At 49.4% G+C, this 10,675-nt stretch overlaps 4 protein-coding genes across 4 annotated transcripts; 3 read left to right on the forward strand and 1 right to left on the reverse strand.

Moving 5' to 3' along the window:
* Nucleotides 1-1,034: 1,034 nt before the first annotated feature.
* Nucleotides 1,035-1,310, forward strand: STEHIDRAFT_134633 (uncharacterized protein; the record flags this gene model as incomplete). Its single annotated transcript, XM_007309442.1, has 2 exons — nt 1,035-1,157; nt 1,230-1,310. The coding sequence occupies 2 exons, from the start codon at nt 1,035-1,037 to the stop codon at nt 1,308-1,310; spliced, it is 204 nt and encodes a 67-aa protein (XP_007309504.1).
* Nucleotides 1,311-2,222: 912 nt separating this feature from the next.
* Nucleotides 2,223-4,141, forward strand: STEHIDRAFT_161880 (phosphoglycerate mutase-like protein; the record flags this gene model as incomplete). Its single annotated transcript, XM_007309443.1, has 10 exons — nt 2,223-2,351; nt 2,417-2,674; nt 2,730-2,739; nt 2,815-2,870; nt 2,926-3,054; nt 3,115-3,120; nt 3,174-3,321; nt 3,380-3,544; nt 3,612-3,778; nt 3,869-4,141. 10 exons carry the CDS (start codon nt 2,223-2,225, stop codon nt 4,139-4,141), a joined length of 1,341 nt encoding a protein of 446 aa, XP_007309505.1.
* A 2,323-nt stretch (nt 4,142-6,464) lies between these two features.
* On the forward strand, nt 6,465-8,311 carry STEHIDRAFT_125229 (Di-copper centre-containing protein). Its single transcript, XM_007309444.1, has 8 exons — nt 6,465-6,802; nt 6,870-6,890; nt 6,958-7,006; nt 7,069-7,151; nt 7,227-7,543; nt 7,627-7,661; nt 7,752-7,848; nt 7,939-8,311. Exons 1-8 carry the CDS (start codon nt 6,541-6,543, stop codon nt 8,176-8,178), a joined length of 1,104 nt encoding a protein of 367 aa, XP_007309506.1. The 5' UTR covers nt 6,465-6,540; the 3' UTR covers nt 8,179-8,311.
* Nucleotides 8,312-8,569: 258 nt separating this feature from the next.
* Nucleotides 8,570-10,297, reverse strand: STEHIDRAFT_142256 (uncharacterized protein). Its single transcript, XM_007309445.1, has 9 exons — nt 10,211-10,297; nt 10,143-10,155; nt 9,997-10,073; nt 9,881-9,932; nt 9,665-9,813; nt 9,514-9,592; nt 9,244-9,421; nt 8,988-9,145; nt 8,570-8,883 (listed from the first exon to the last, which is right to left on the reverse strand). The coding sequence occupies exons 1-9, from the start codon at nt 10,262-10,264 to the stop codon at nt 8,606-8,608; spliced, it is 1,038 nt and encodes a 345-aa protein (XP_007309507.1). The 5' UTR covers nt 10,265-10,297; the 3' UTR covers nt 8,570-8,605.
* Nucleotides 10,298-10,675: the final 378 nt, after the last annotated feature.

The raw sequence follows: 10,675 nt of genomic DNA on the forward strand, positions 1-10,675 counted from the left end.
ACGCCACTTCATGATCAACGTGTGGCGCCACCCAGTACACCGTCCCAGTACTTGCATTGATAACTTTTAGTGCCCTCTATAGGAGCATGCGGTGGCCCTTCTCCAATTCTAACGAAATCTAGTGAGCTTCTCAGCCTTAGCAAAGAAAAGGTATGTGCAGCCATTTATCAGTCCGGAAAACTCCGGAGGTACAAACATACACGCCACATCATCAGTTGTGGCGTCGTGGCGTCGTACAACGAACAGAGGACTCATTCAATGGCGAAAGCAACGCATGTCCGACAGTACGATATTCACGGTGAAAACACATAGCGAGAGCCTGGCAGAAATGTTGGCAAATTGCATGGAATAAATATACGGTCAGCATCTGAACGGGTACGTGTACAAAGATCGTAAGTAAGTACAGTGTACAGGCCCACTTTTGGAGAACCCTCAGCATCGACATCTACAGATATTGGGCACGGCACAAAGACAACTCCTGTATACATACACCCTACGAATTCCGGAGCAAGAGGCGCTGAGCAGACATACGAACAATCAATCAAAACGAGAAAACAGAGCGGAGAAAGCAGACCAGGACTTGGGACATTCAACGACGGATACTTGAAGCGACACATGCATGAGACGAGAGGCACAGACAGACATGGACAGACATGCAGATAGGATGGACAGACAAGTAGCACCAGCGAGAGGGACAAACACCACAGCCGACGACACAACACGATCGACCAGACAAACGTATCGGGAGGGCACGGACACTCCGATTTCAACGACCGAGTCCGATTCAGGCAGAACTACGTTCATCTGTAGGTGCTAGGCAAGAGATGGATAATGGACCACGGGGGTAGGGACGAGTGAGTGATAAGATGTGATGCGAAAGACGAAAGGCGCAAAAACAGAGGGGAGCCTCTCAACCAGTTTAGTATTTTCGCGAGACACGGGCGTGACATGCGAATAAGAGAAATCGCAGGCTCTTGGACCTTTTCTGACCCCGGAGACTGCCTGACTCCGTGTTCTCCCCAAAACACTCCCCGATGCATTACATAGCGAAGGGCCGTTTGATGTTAGGGCCTGTCTCTTTTGTGGCCGGGGCTTGCGAAATCCAAGCTCTCATGCGGGAAGAAGACGAACACGAGATTGAAGAGATGCACGCAAAGGTGAGCATCTGTGAGCATCAAAGTTGCCTACGCTTTACAACTAATGCTTCGGCATTCCAAAACTCTCACAAGAGGTCAGCCTTTGCATGCAACATCGCATATGACAGATACGTTCGACTGGTACGTCGCGATAGCATTTCGATATCGAGGTAAAGAGCGCGCAGGTACACCAATCCCGTATAACGTGCACATACATGTTCCATGTCGCCGAGTGTGACCGCGATTAAATAAAAGGCTAACGTGTTTGTAAGTTTCCTAGAATATCGCTGTAGCACGAGGACAGCGCGTCTTCGAATAGCCCAGCTCTCGCACAACAGCCACACCCTGAGTAAAACATATCTTCTTCAGAGCACGCCATTCATGTTCGAAGCTCTGTCTGCCATGGCCAAACGGTTGTGGAACCTCTATATAGGATTCTCGACCAATAAGTGAGGCTCAAGGATCATGGCCTCGTAGGGGAAAAGAACTGGACGAACCGGAACGGATAAAGAGATGCGGAATTAAGCTATTCTTGCTTTTCTGTGCTTTGTCAAGTTGATTCATCTGATTTTTCGAGCCATAGTAACAATACGTACTGTCCCTGTCGGCGCGATATAGGCCTGGTATTTTCTTATGCTCAGAGTACAACGCACAAGAAGATCATCCCGATAAAATGAGGTACACGGCGACGATTACTTACACGGACGGTTCTCGAGAACGCTCGACGTCTACCAGCTGATAATCTATCGTCGGCGTGATGCGCCATCTATGGGAGTAGGGCCACGCTGCACCGTTTCCCTACATCCGAACACGCTGTCCTTTCCGACTATTGGCAAAGAACTATTGTGGCAGCAGCCTTCTTGCCGCCGGCCCTCCGTGTACCTTGCGCTTGAGGTGGTATATAAACAGTCATTCTGGATAGGGGACAACTGACTCCCTTCTGCCAATTCCCAAGTCCGAGTGCCAGTGCGACTCTTGGTGGGTAGCGCCTATATCTGTTTGTTTATAAAATTGAACAAAACATCTATGTCTGCAGAAAAGGATCCGAGTCATTGAACAAGTATCCGATTCCTTCTTTCCTTCAAGATGTCAACCGATACAAATAGCACCGTTCTTGGCGTGGTCGTCATAATCCGTCATGGGGACCGCGAGGGGTTCTATCAGGATCCGTCTACTTACGATGCGTCTGAGACTACCATTACTGCTGTTGGGAGCGTAAGGACACCAGACATGCTCTCTAAGCAGGAGGCAATTCACTAAGTCTATGTTATCCATGACAGGTCCAAGAGGTTCAGCTTGGAACATTGCTCCGGTCTATCTACCTCAATGATTCTTCCAGCTCGCGTATTCAGTCCATGTCATCCACCGCGCTGTTCAATGCTTCGCAGTTCGTCATCCGCGCAGATGCAGGGGATGAAGGAGAAGTTATCGTCGATTCTGCGAATGCTCTTACTCAGGGCCTTTTCCCCAATTCGTCGTTTTACAACACGACTTTGGCAAATGGAACTACTGTTGAAGGTCCTTTGAATGGTTATCAGGTCCGATCTACTTTTTCTTCCTGTATGAGGCGAATCTGATATGATCTGTCAATAGTACGTGCCCAGTGAGTGATCAAGTGGCACTCGAACTTCTAAACTCACGTATACTGAGAGGGTCCGTATTATTTTGACGTTAACAGTTGATACTCTCGACTCGAGCACCAATATCGAGTTCCAAGGCTTCACATCTTGCTCGGTGCGTCTGTCTCCTCTATAGCGTTCCAACAATCAATCGAGCCCAGCCCTTATAGACCTTTACCACATACGTAAACAACTTCTATAACTCGACCGAGTTCAAAGCGAAAGCCAACGAAAGTGCGACATTCCTGTCTGACCTGGCTCCTTACCTCGACGGCAGGCCAGTTAACTTGCAAAATATGGTGAGTACGTCAGTTTCCCTTCGTAACGTCGTCGCTGAACTCATACCGTATATCCCTTAGTGGAATGTGAGCGCCGGAGTGATATCCCGATTTTATACAGGTTAACCTAGCTTATTCAGATCTTCGACTTCATGAATGTCAACTCAATTCATAACGCTACCTTCTTAAACTCCCTTCCTCCGACCTACCTCGCACAAACCCGTGCGTTGGCCAATTGGCACCAGTACAACAGTTTCTCTGACCCTTCTATCAATGGAATCGGCAACGGTACGTGCCATTCTTCTTTGTTATTTCTTTTGATGGCCCACTAACGTGATACATGTAGTCGCCGGGCGTACCGTGATTCCGTCTACTCTCAGTTATATGCAGCGGATGGGGAACTCCTCAGACGGATTGGCGTTTGCAGTACAGGCAATGTCCTACAAACCGTTCCTATCACTGTTCAATATGACGGGAGCTGCTGAGGCCAACTCTTCTCTCGCTGCTATCGGTAGGTGGTTCTTTCGCTTGTCATGTTAGAACACAGTCCCTTTCTCAACAACAAATCAACTCTGTAGTCGACTACGCGGCTGCATTGGCCTTGGAAGTCCGTCAAGGATCGTCTGGCGAAAAGGTCGTCCGCTTCAACTTTAAGAACGGGACATCTCAGGATGACTTTGTTACCTACAATATATTCGGAACTGAAGGTGACCTCCCCCTTTCCACCTTCGTGGATAATCTGGCGGTATGTTTGCGTCACTCTCTGACCATACATGGTTTATGACACTCACGATGTGGACCATGAACACTCGACTTACGTCTCCTCATCATATAGCCCACTGGAGTCAATACCACCGCCGAGTGGTGCTCTGTCTGTTCGAATTCGGTTGACAGAGGCTGTGGCGCGCTTGCGCTTGCATCGCAAGCTGCACTTGCGACTGTGCACCACAACAAGATCTCCCCAGTTGGCGCAGGCTTCCTCGGAGCAGGCCTAACTCTGGCTGTCGTAGCAATCTGTTTCGGGGTATTGGCATTCTTGGGTATCTTGACCATTGGAAGGAGGTCCCGCAGGGCGACGAAGCAAGGTTCTGAAGACGGAAAGTTCTGAATGGGAGTGTATACAAGGGTGCTGGAGTAGGTGTACATACCTGGTGAGTTCGATATTTTGGCCCTCAAGCTTCAGTCAGGCGCCGGTCATAGAGTGAGCCGGGCTATCCTGCACATCATCGTGTGTTGGCTTCCGATATTCGGATGTTTGTGACCAGCATCCTCTGCCAATGAGGATGTCGCCTCCATAGCTCTCCCAATCTGACTGCTCGTCACTCTTCTCATTGCTCTCGCGGTGTTCGTCAGAAGTGTCCGGCTGACTCTTCAGAAAATATGTCTCAGTGATCTCCGCGGGATGTCCATCGGAACGAACTTGGCGAGAAGTCCGTGCGTCGGTCATACTGTAGCATAACTGCGGGACCGATACCAAGATATAAAATATTATATTCGACTGTTACGTTTGGGACGAGGTAATTTGCTGGTCAAGTACGCGTTAACTGAAACCCGTTTTATGGAGCGTAGACAAAAATATCTCAAGCCTTCGATAGCGCCACTGCGATTCGGCCGTCGCCACAGGTCGCCACCTGTTCACCTGAAAGGCGTGGGAGGAGTCGTTCTATGTCCACAGGGTTCGGAGTCAAAAAGGCGAATCTCTGCTTTCCTTTAATGATCACTACCAAACCGATTTGAGGGCAGGCTACATCCAATAGAACAACAAAGCTGAATACATAATTCTTACTTCTTTCACTGTCGCGTAAGGCTACGCTTTGGCACAGACAGCGCATTCAGAGTCAAGAATCTCATAGAACGTTCCGAGGCTACCTTCCCCGCAGGCCCGCAGCGCGTCGCTCTACCCTCTTTCCTTCAACTATATAGATTCATGGAAGGTTCATCGGGAAGATAAGTTCACACTTTTTGTGGATGCAAGCATCATTTCTGATATTATATGCATAGGAAGAGAGATACTAGACCGGGAAGAAGAGATGGTGTGGCCTAACGGGCCTCTGAGTCTCGCGATGTTTGCAGTAACGAAAACCTGAACTTTCGTGCCGGTGAACCACATTGAAGCTCATTGGAGTAGTCCAAACGTCGTCAGTGCCCAATCGTCTTCAACCTCTGATCCCGCTTCGCGTCGCGTACGTCCTCGAAACCCATAAGTTGCTCGGTGCACCCGGGTGGCGAATGGGCCGAGAGAAATTATGGTGAAGAATGACGGCTATTATAGCCTCCTATCTATGTAACTAGTGCTCGAGTGCTCGACACATAGACCAGTATTAGGCACTAAGTGGTCTACAAATCTTCCATGTCCAAGCGGCGTGCGGGCAAACGCCTTGGCACTGGTCCAGACCTTCAGCTATACCGTACACTGCCCACATGCGTTGCATCGGCATACTGTCTGTTTCCGTGTCGCACAGATCGCATTGACGCCGATGCGTAGAGGCCCTAGCATTTGCCATCATTCCTTCCTTCCTTCCTTCCGCTTGCCAAAGTGGCTTCGTGCGAATGACCGGGGCATACCGGCATTCATGTCGCCGCATCGTTGTTGTCGGTAAACGGTCTTCCACGGAGCCTATTGATGCCAATCCCTTGTCCGTGTTGCCCTCGTCTTCTACTTCATCCTTTGGGGACTCAATGACCTTTGCCCATTGACGCATTCTTCGCACGGCCTGCTTCTCTTGCTCTGCATCTCATGTCTTCTCTGTCCGTTCTGCGGCAGTTGGAGGGTCTTGCCGAAGCCGCAGGTCTCTGGTTGCGCATGTTGGTCTAGCTATCATCTGAGATGATTTCAACTTTACAAGCGCCTTCATTCACCAGCATCAAAAGGATCGTACTCCTTATGTGCAAGTGCAGGCTATGTATAGCTATTCTGCATGCCGACATCTACTCGTGCATCAATTGTGCACTGTCTGGAGTAAACAACTGGTCATGGTACTACTACATACACACTTCCATCTTTATGCGAAGCCTGTCTGGCCTCCGATGGTCGTGGGGAGTACTTACGCGCGTTCGTAGTGACGACCGCAACTCATCTTCCTGCATACGAGAATCCAAACCATTCAATTGGACGCGTAACATAAAACTTCACGGATTCAATCTTTCCATTATGACCCTCCTCTTTTTTATCTGCTTCTTCAGGTTTTGATGCCGAGTGCATCGTGTGTGGGTCATCCGATCTCTTACTGCGTCACGGCACCGAATGACCGCGGATTCATACCCTCAGCATCTTCCGACATCCCCACGTCCTACGATCTTGAGGTGTTCTGAAGACATTAGCATGGGATGCACCAGAAGGAGATGAACGCGAGCAGCTGTTCCTTGAACTGACGTACCTGTCCACAAAACGAGTATAAAAGACTTCAGGTAGGTCGGGGGCATATAGGATTGCAGTCCTGCTCCCTTTCCCCTTCCCTTTCTTCAGGTTCCCTGTGTCCCATAAATACTCTCTAGCTTTGTTACACCATGTTCTTGACAGGGGCTTCTGTTATCCTCCTTGCTGCTGCTGCTGCTACGACCCTCTTTGCATCGTCTGCGCAAGCAGCTGCATGCGAGACTCCGTCTATCAGAAGGGAGTGGAGGACATTCAGCACGGAAGAGAAGACTGCATGGATAGCAGCGGTCAACTGCCTCTCCAACTTGCCGCACGATGATGCTCTAACGCCGAGCGTCGATCCATCTATATCCAATATCGTTCCTGTGAACACGTCGGGATCTTACTACGACGGTTCGTGCATGTCTACGTGATGTTCATCAAGCTATACTAACGCGACAATTTATCATTTCCTCCATAGATTTCGTGTATATGCACATGGGTGAGCGTTGAAAGTTGACAATCCGAGTGTAGGGTCTTCTATTGATGTCAACGATGTCGGTCTACAGATCTCAACACTCGTATACACTTCACCGGTCTCTTCTATCCGTTTCATCGGCAAGCAACGTGCATTAAGATAACCATACGGTATGCTTTGCTGACATCTCTTGACCATGTAGTTGGTATGTCGCTGTCTACGAGCAGTCCCTCAAGAGTAAATGCGGCTACACCGGTGTTTCTCCTTACTGGAACTGGAGCGCAGGTGCCTGTTTATCCATTCTCTTGGCTCCTCAACTCACTATATCACTCATATGACTTTCTCCTTACGCGGCATCAGATTCTGCAGATGTATACGACTCCTCGATGTTTCAAGACTCGGACCCTGTCAGTGGTCTTGGTGGCTGGGGCGATAGTTCGAAGGATTTCGAAGTTCAAGATGGAGCGTTCTCGAGCTTCAAACTTTCATATCCCGCCTACCACACCCTGCGAAGAAACTTCACCCTTCAGCCCCTTGTTGGCGATGTCGGATCTGCCTTCATCTCAGATCCATATGCGGATGCGAATGCTTCGTTCACGCCTGCGGAGGTGAGCAAGATGGTGAATGGGTTCGTGGGTGATTATGAGGGCATGCAGGCATATATGGAGGGTTTCATGGTGCGTAATCTCTCTTTTTGTTCAGACGCTGCACAGCCGCTTTTACACACATCATTGATTTTTGTATTGGTACCTTGTCGTAGGGCGCTCACGGCATGGTCCACTTCATCCTTGGAGGGTAGGTTTACGGTTATCCTTGATATGGCAGCGCTCTAATATTGGTATCGCCCGTGATCTGCCGACGCTCAACGCCCTATTACTATTACAGTGATCTTGCAGGGTACTGCCCTGCTGACGCGGTCAATTGCACCGATGGCAGCCCCACATTTTCCGCCAACGAGCCCATGTTTTGGATGCATCACGCCGTACGTCTCTCACCTTGATATCCTCGTCTTGGATCCATCTCAACCCCCACCATCCCTTCTTCCTGCTTTATGTATACTATACTCTTTTAGATGGTCGACAAGGTATGGTACGACTGGCAAAACGCCAATGTATCCGCCAACTTCTGGCAATACTTCGGCGGATCCGTCCAAGCCATCGACACCATTGAGGACTATACCGCCAACCCGACAGGAGCTGCGCCATACCTCTCGATCAACTCTACGATCCCCGCAGATGGGTTGTTCGACGAAGTGACGATTTTCGATGTCATGAATACGACCGGAGGGTATCTTTGTTACGTTTACGAGTAGGGAAATTGGTTCGACCGTGCACATAATGGGATAGAAAGGACAGTGGGGGTCTTCACGCTGGGCGAGACTGCGTGTTATGTTTTCTCTTGGGATATAAATTAAGGCGACCTTGCTCTCCTCTTATATGTACTTGCCATGTGTCCAGAGTCTCTCTCGATCCCTCGCGACTTCTGTGCATGTGCGAACACTTCGTAATACTTCGTCCATCTCCCTGTCCCAGGCAAACTTACCGTTGGACTTGAATCCACTAGGACTTCACCAAGGCTTCAATCAAATTTATCGTACAGCCCATACATAACGCTCGTACCTCCGCGAAGGATATCATCAAAGGCCATAACGCAACCAACATAACAACTTGGACCTGATCCGATCCATGAACAAAGAATGACAATCCCATTCACGCACTACCGAAGAACACAACATCTATCTAATCATCGGTGCTATTGACCTCTTCAACATCGAACGTGGCCACAGCAGGCACGAAAGAGCTTCCTGTGCTGTCAGTCTCAAGACGGGACACCTGCCCCTTCTCCATATCACCATGAGTACTGACAAGCCCATCCTGCGAGAATGAATTAGTGTTGGAGGACGCAAACTTCAAAGTCCCATCTCCCACGCCATCGATACCGGATGGACGAAGGGTAGTTGCGAGTTGAGGCGAGGACCGCATTGCCACGCGGACCGTGATGAGAGTGAAGACTATGCCTAAAACACAGCGGAGTTATCATTCGCAGCCAAGAGAGTTGGTTAGAGCGAGGATCAGTGTGAGTGTGACAGCCATGGTGAATGTAGAAGAGTCTCTGACTGACCAACGGTCGGGACGATCGCTTCCTGCGCGACGTATTGGCCGTTGTGGCCCAGCGCGTAGAGCACGATAAGGACGAGGACCTCCATATCATAAACCATGGCAGACTCGACGACAATCCGTATGACGGGTACGAGTGTGGCTTGTCGTTTTCCATTAGTCCTACCCATGATGAAATGTAATGGAAATTTCAGTGTCCACTCTGCATAAGTATCACAGAACCCAGTGGGCAGCTGTACGAGAGCACGAGAACAACGTACGTGAGCTGCTGGGAAGCACGGTTTGCACGCCAGATGCGCCATGCGAGCAGGCCAGTAGTCATCGTGTTTTGAACGAAGGCGATGGCGTAGATGGTGGACATCCAATGGACGAGGGATGCGGAGAATATAGTTCCGAGTTCGAGGTGGGCGAAAGTATGCAGGGCGACGCTGTTGGCAACTGTAGATCGTTCGTGAAATGCAATGACATAAACAAAGAGTCAAGGTCACTTCATGGCACGCACTAGCAACGAGAAGTAGATGCAGACTGACTGATGCTGATTATGAGGAGGATAATGGGCAAAATCACAATGTAAATCTTTTGATCCCAAACCAGGTAGCACCGGTAAATCTGAGTTCGACAGAGGCACACCAAATCAGCAATCGAAATGAAGGTCTCGATGAAGGTGGGGAAAGTACTGACCACCAATGAGTCTCCGATCCAAGTCATGATCGCGTTGAGAGCATCATGTGCGATATTGTCCCACCGCGTAAGGTCACCAAAGTAAGCTGCAGGTCCTGGATCGTCTGCTAGCCAAACATATCCACGCAGAAGACGGTACAGGTTGATAGCTGACGCAATTCGTGGGGATTAATATTAGTTGACGATGGCATGGCAAGGACCAGGTCAAAATCTAACCAATGTGTGCTGTTGCGATAGCAAACATGGCCAAGGTTGACCCAAAAAAAACCTATGATGGTGCAATTTATTCCATTAAGAACTAATTCCACCAAATGAGTGTTTAGACGGTATACTTTGTTGGGAACACTATGGATCCTCCGCTTCTTCAGGATGACATAGCAAGCCTCAAAGAACAGGCTGCAATACATCCCTGTAAAACGCAAAATGATGGGCATAAGCGCCAAATAAGGATCATAGGCAGTGTCAGTGTCGAACTCACCGTACAACAGCGTCTAAAGGTGGGACTTTAGGTCATTCATGAAGCAAACACTTAGACAGAATACGAACCTCAAACCACACGGACACTATCCCCGAAAGATTGAGCGGAAACTGGGAGACCATGGCTTGGACGAGGGTCTCGTACAGGGACGAGAATGTGGGGGAAGGTGATGCCGTGCGGACGCTGCCACAGGTATATAACCAAGGAGACCCCGAACCACGCTATGTACATAACCACCATGCCCCAAACGAGCTAGCTTCGCGCTCCCAGAATTCCCTCGAGAGATTCGTGGCATACGTCTTCTATCTAGGATGTATTCTGCAACGACAGGAGACGCAATCTCATTGGACGTGTAAGGGTAACGTCTTATGGGGCGAATGGGAAGCGACCGCTCTACATGTCCTATCATGATACAGAGTTCAGCCCGCTGCAGTACACGGGGGAACAGCGATAACAACGCCCACAATACGCCCAAATATAGGAAACGAATGGAGTAGCCTGCTTCGTTAGCACTGCCTTCAATGATTTTGTGA

This window comes from Stereum hirsutum (genome assembly GCF_000264905.1).
Source record: "Stereum hirsutum FP-91666 SS1 unplaced genomic scaffold STEHIscaffold_17, whole genome shotgun sequence".
In the NCBI taxonomy this organism is placed as follows: domain Eukaryota; kingdom Fungi; phylum Basidiomycota; class Agaricomycetes; order Russulales; family Stereaceae; genus Stereum; species Stereum hirsutum.

Excerpts from the sequence above, each read along its gene's own strand:
- STEHIDRAFT_125229 (XM_007309444.1), top strand. The coding sequence starts at position 6,541 with ATGTTCTTGACAGGGGCTTCTGTTATCCTCCTTGCTGCTGCTGCTGCT. Across the intron at positions 7,007-7,068 it reads CTCTTCTATCCGTTTCATCG|TTGGTATGTCGCTGTCTACG; the intron begins GCAAGCAACGTG and ends TTGACCATGTAG. Across the intron at positions 7,662-7,751 it reads GTCCACTTCATCCTTGGAGG|TGATCTTGCAGGGTACTGCC; the intron begins GTAGGTTTACGG and ends TTACTATTACAG.
- STEHIDRAFT_142256 (XM_007309445.1), bottom strand. The coding sequence starts at position 10,264 with ATGGTCTCCCAGTTTCCGCTCAATCTTTCGGGGATAGTGTCCGTGTGG. Across the intron at positions 9,933-9,996 it reads TCCATAGTGTTCCCAACAAA|GTTTTTTTTGGGTCAACCTT; the intron begins GTATACCGTCTA and ends GCACCATCATAG. Across the intron at positions 9,593-9,664 it reads GGATCGGAGACTCATTGGTG|ATTTACCGGTGCTACCTGGT; the intron begins GTCAGTACTTTC and ends TGTCGAACTCAG.